The 4511-nt window shown below is 34.2% G+C and overlaps 1 protein-coding gene across 1 annotated transcript in view; it reads right to left on the minus strand.

The window, feature by feature from the left end:
• Smp_131430 (putative steroid dehydrogenase) overlaps window positions 1-1838 on the minus strand; it is a gene marked incomplete at both ends in the record, with an annotated part of 8026 nt that extends 6188 nt beyond the window's left edge. The window contains 2 exons of the mRNA XM_018798460.1: window positions 207-275; window positions 1518-1838. Coding sequence (XP_018653400.1) covers window positions 207-275; window positions 1518-1838 — 390 coding nt within the window. The remainder of the gene's footprint in view (window positions 1-206; window positions 276-1517) is intronic.
• Window positions 1839-4511: the final 2673 nt, after the last annotated feature.

Here is a 4511-nt window from a genome sequence, read left to right on the forward strand (position 1 = left end):
AAAAGTGGAAAAGCTCTATAACCAGAATATGATCCAATATTAATAATAGCCATTCCAGTGGTATGTTGTCTCAACATCTTTGGTAATACTAAATGTGTCATTATGGCAACTGGTAGATTGTTACAAAAAATGAGATTTTTAATGAAATCGATAGTGATATAATCTGTGGTAGCGTAATAGTCGAATGTAGGAGGACCCATACCAACATTATTGACTAAACAAGCAATAGATGATAATTGATCTATAGCTTCTTGTATTCTTGGATAGACATCAATCTGAGGAAAGAGAAAAAAATGTGAGATATTTATGAAAACGTTTGTTGTTTTTTTGGTTTGAAATTAGCTTATATTTACACATTGACTTACGTAGACAATCATTGAGAATAGAGCTGGCATCCAGCGGTGTTAATGTAATGACTTCAACCGATCCACGAAATTCAGCAACCATTCATCTAGTTCAACTTCACTGGTCACTGCTTCTCACTAGAATTTCAGGAAATACTTCTTGAAGCCAGTCACTAGTAAGCATATGTTGTTTTATTTTAGTTTACAGGACTCTTTAAGAAACTACCCACTTCTATATACTCACTGCTTTCTCACGGTATTATTGTTGTTTACGGAATTGCAAGGATGAAAATCGAATTTCTGGCGCTTTAATCGGGTTAGTGGATATAGAGGATCTATCTAGGAAGTTGGAAAATCCCAACAGACCTGGCGGGATTGTGGATGCGCAGTGCTGAGGAGTCACACAATAGGACGAAAAGAATGTACATTATTTAGATGTTGATTGACTGGACCGCTTACATATAATTGGTGATCACTCAATAATTATTCTCAGGACCGATCAAAAAATAAGAAAAGGGGAAACTTCTTGAAATACTTTGAGTTGAGAATTCTATATTGTACCAAAAGATATAATCTTAAATAAAGCTAAGAATAATAACACGATCTACGGAAACTAGAACATAATCGTTTAGATTTTCTATAAATAAACAGGCATAAATGGCTCTTAGTACAATTGAACAGTCATCGATATAAATATGGATTTCAAAATAAAACCCCCTTATGATAATGATCATATGCTCACTAGTGACTCGCTCCATGAGGTAATTTCTGGAGTTCTAGTGAGAAGTCGTGACCAGTGGAGCTAATCCATGTCAGGTAGAAACAGTACAATGGAAGTTGGTCGCGCAATTTCGTGGATTGGTTGAGCTTAGACATTAACACCGTTAGACGTCGGCCGCCTCTGTGGTCTAGAGGTTAAGTGCTCTGGCGCGAGACTGGTAGGTCCTGGGTTCAAATCTCGTGAGGCGGGATTGCGGATGCGCACTACTGAGGAGTCCCATAATAGGACGAAACGGCTGTCCAGTGCTTCCAGATTTTCTCTGGTGGTCTGGCTTCAATTGACTCATGATTTCATCTTTAAGGTAAACAATCGTATGTGTCTGAATAATAACTACCATAACAATCTTACAACGAATTAGAATATTAACTGTTTATTTATATATATAGACTTACATTTGTAAAATCCGCTGTCACTATTCTTGTCTCCACATGATAATTACGTTCAATTTCATTAGCAACTTTTAAAAGTTTCTCTTCATTTCTACTAATTAACATAATGTTCAAACCATCACTAGCTAATTCTTCGGCATATACTTTACCAATTCCATCGGTTGCACCAGTAACAATTGCCCATTCACCAGCTTGTTTCAATAATTTCCTTTTTGAGAATAACTTCTTTCCTATTGTATAATTGAATATGATACATAGTAGGTCGATGAGTTGTTTAACGAGAAATAAACAAACTATTACACGAATCAGATAGATCCAATCCATCTACAAAGAGAAAGGTAAACAAATGGTAAGTCTGAGATGTTAACTTGATGATGATGATGATGATGATGATGATGATGATGATGATGATGATTTACATGACTGAAAAACAAAACAGAAAGAAACTAATGTACTCAATCAATTCAATGTGATTATGTCAACACAATGATTCTGTTAAACTAGAATTAATATGAATGAAGAATATTCTATTCAATGAATTTCTCATCAGATACTCTATAATTATAAATTAATAATTCATAAAAGAATATTAGCCAAGTTTATGGTAGAATACATCAATTTAACAAAACTGTAATATTCAGAAAGGGTTTTGTAGAGATTTCAATATTTCAAAGTTGAAATCACGGCTCGAAACTGGTAGATCCTGGGTTCGAATCTCGCTCGCGAGGCGGGATCGTGGATGCGCACTGCTGAGGAGTCCCATAATAAGACGAAACGGCCGTCCAGTGCTTCCAGGTTTTCCATGGTGGTCCAGCTTCAATCGACTCATGATTACAACTTTGAAAAACTGTAATATATTGTTTATCATATAAAATAAGATCGAATCGTTAATGTTCCAACTGACTTATATGAAGTGTTAACTTGAATCAGTTTTGTAGGTGAAATATAATCGTAAGATAAAATGATGATCAGAATATATGCATAGTTGACATGGGTGGGGGGGGGTGAGAGATAGATAAATCGGATTACAAATCAGAAATTACGTAATATGTAGAATTATCTAAATTAGGTCAGATATAGTAGTAGATTAGGGGTGGATGATAAATAAATTTCTTTAAAAGGTTAGCAAGTGTGATAATAATAATAATAATAATAATAAGAAGAAGAAGAAGAATGACTGATAAGATGTGTAAATAAAGTAAGTTTAAGATATAGAAATGAACATTAATCAAATTAATGTTACCATATTCACAAAATTGATTATTCACAAGTTGACCATGAAGTTGGTCAGGGTAAAAGGAGCGGCTGTACATATTTCTTTTGGATGCAGAGCTCTGGCTTTTTGATCCGAATAGCAATTGCCTCAGCCGTCTGCAGGATTCTCTGTCTGACAGAATTAGGTAAACTACCATTAACACGATATATTACTGTGAAAGATTGTTCGATGTCGGCTCTATATCCCGTCTGAACTAAATGGGCTAAAGCAGAGCTGTTAACCGTTCTCACTGCACATTTGCTTAACCACACTGGAAGGTGTTCACGTGCCAGAGTATACAAATTCCTAGAACATCTGTCTATATAACTTGCTCCACAGGAGCAGTTGAATTGATAGATACAGAAAGAAGTGGTTAGTCTAGGCAATTTATTTTTCAACGTCGGCATGATCATTGGGCGTGTGGAAAATATTAGTTGTAGTTTACCTGCATTAAATTATATTTGAAATAGTTAGTCAGCAATTGAAATTGAAATAGTAATTCCAACGTTTCGTCCAACTAACTTGTCTGGACTTCTTCAGGGTAATAATCAAAATCAAAATCATCAAAGAAATATATACTGTTTTTTGCTTAACAATCATATCATCAAAATCTCTAATACTTTTTAATTCAATCATATTTGGATGTTGAAGTTTTTGTAAACAGAATAATATGAGTCAATTGAATGAGAATCAAGTGAAAAGTCCAACGATGTGAATTAAAGGAGATTGGATGAATTGTGTGTGTGTGTGTGTGTGTAAGATGAGTTATTAATGATGAATGATATTCAGTGTTGATATGTTTCTATGTGAAGTAAAAAAATAAGAATAAAAGTGCAAAATGAAGGTTGAAATGTTTTCTCTTTTTTTTCTGAATCATCGAAATTGCAAGTAAAAATGAGAATTACCATCAAGTACATAAATTGTAATGTTAAACATAACTCATATTGATTTCAGTCATAATAACGATTCATGTGAAGTAGACAGGTTGAATAAAAGAAGAAAAGGTCAAATTACTTGTTGATGAATATTTGCCAAGTGGTAGCTAGCTGAATACCATCCTATCTGCTTAGGCTTTTCTTATTCGCCCATATATACAGCGCTTCTGCTGTCAATCTTTCTTTATGAGTGTTGAAACCTTTCTGAAGTATTTTGACCCCTTGAAAATTCATCATGTGTCCCGTTTCCAACGCATGTAACGCTATTGCAGACGCATTCTCAAGTTTCCTTAAGTCAAGCGAAGTTTTGGGAACATTTTTTAAACATTGTTTGTGTTCCTTCAACCTTACCTTCAATTGTCTGGATGTTTCTCCAATATAAGCCGCATTATAATCATGACAATTGATCTCATAGACAATATTTTGTTGTTCTTCCTTTGGTAACCTATCCTTAACCTTCAACAATGACGATCTTATAGTGTCACATGTTCTAAAATACACTCTTATATCATGCTTGTTTAAGATCCGTTTGATTTCTTCCGATGTTTCACTACGGTATGGTATGATTACAGTGGACTTCCAATCTTTCTGTATACATTGTAGTTTAGCTCTCCTTTCCTTTCTAACAATCTTCTTTAAAAACTCTTTTAGGTAGTTGTTATCCCTAAGTGTAGATAAAATCCTATTCAATTCATGTTGTTGGTCTTCCTTATCTATGACAAGCTTAAGACTTCTGTTAATTAAATTTTTAACAACTTGTGACTTTCGTACATAAACCATGGGCCGTATCAAAATCTAACTATCTTC

This window comes from Schistosoma mansoni, chromosome 6 (genome assembly GCF_000237925.1).
Source record: "Schistosoma mansoni strain Puerto Rico chromosome 6, complete genome".
Classification (NCBI taxonomy): Eukaryota; Metazoa; Platyhelminthes; class Trematoda; order Strigeidida; family Schistosomatidae; genus Schistosoma; species Schistosoma mansoni.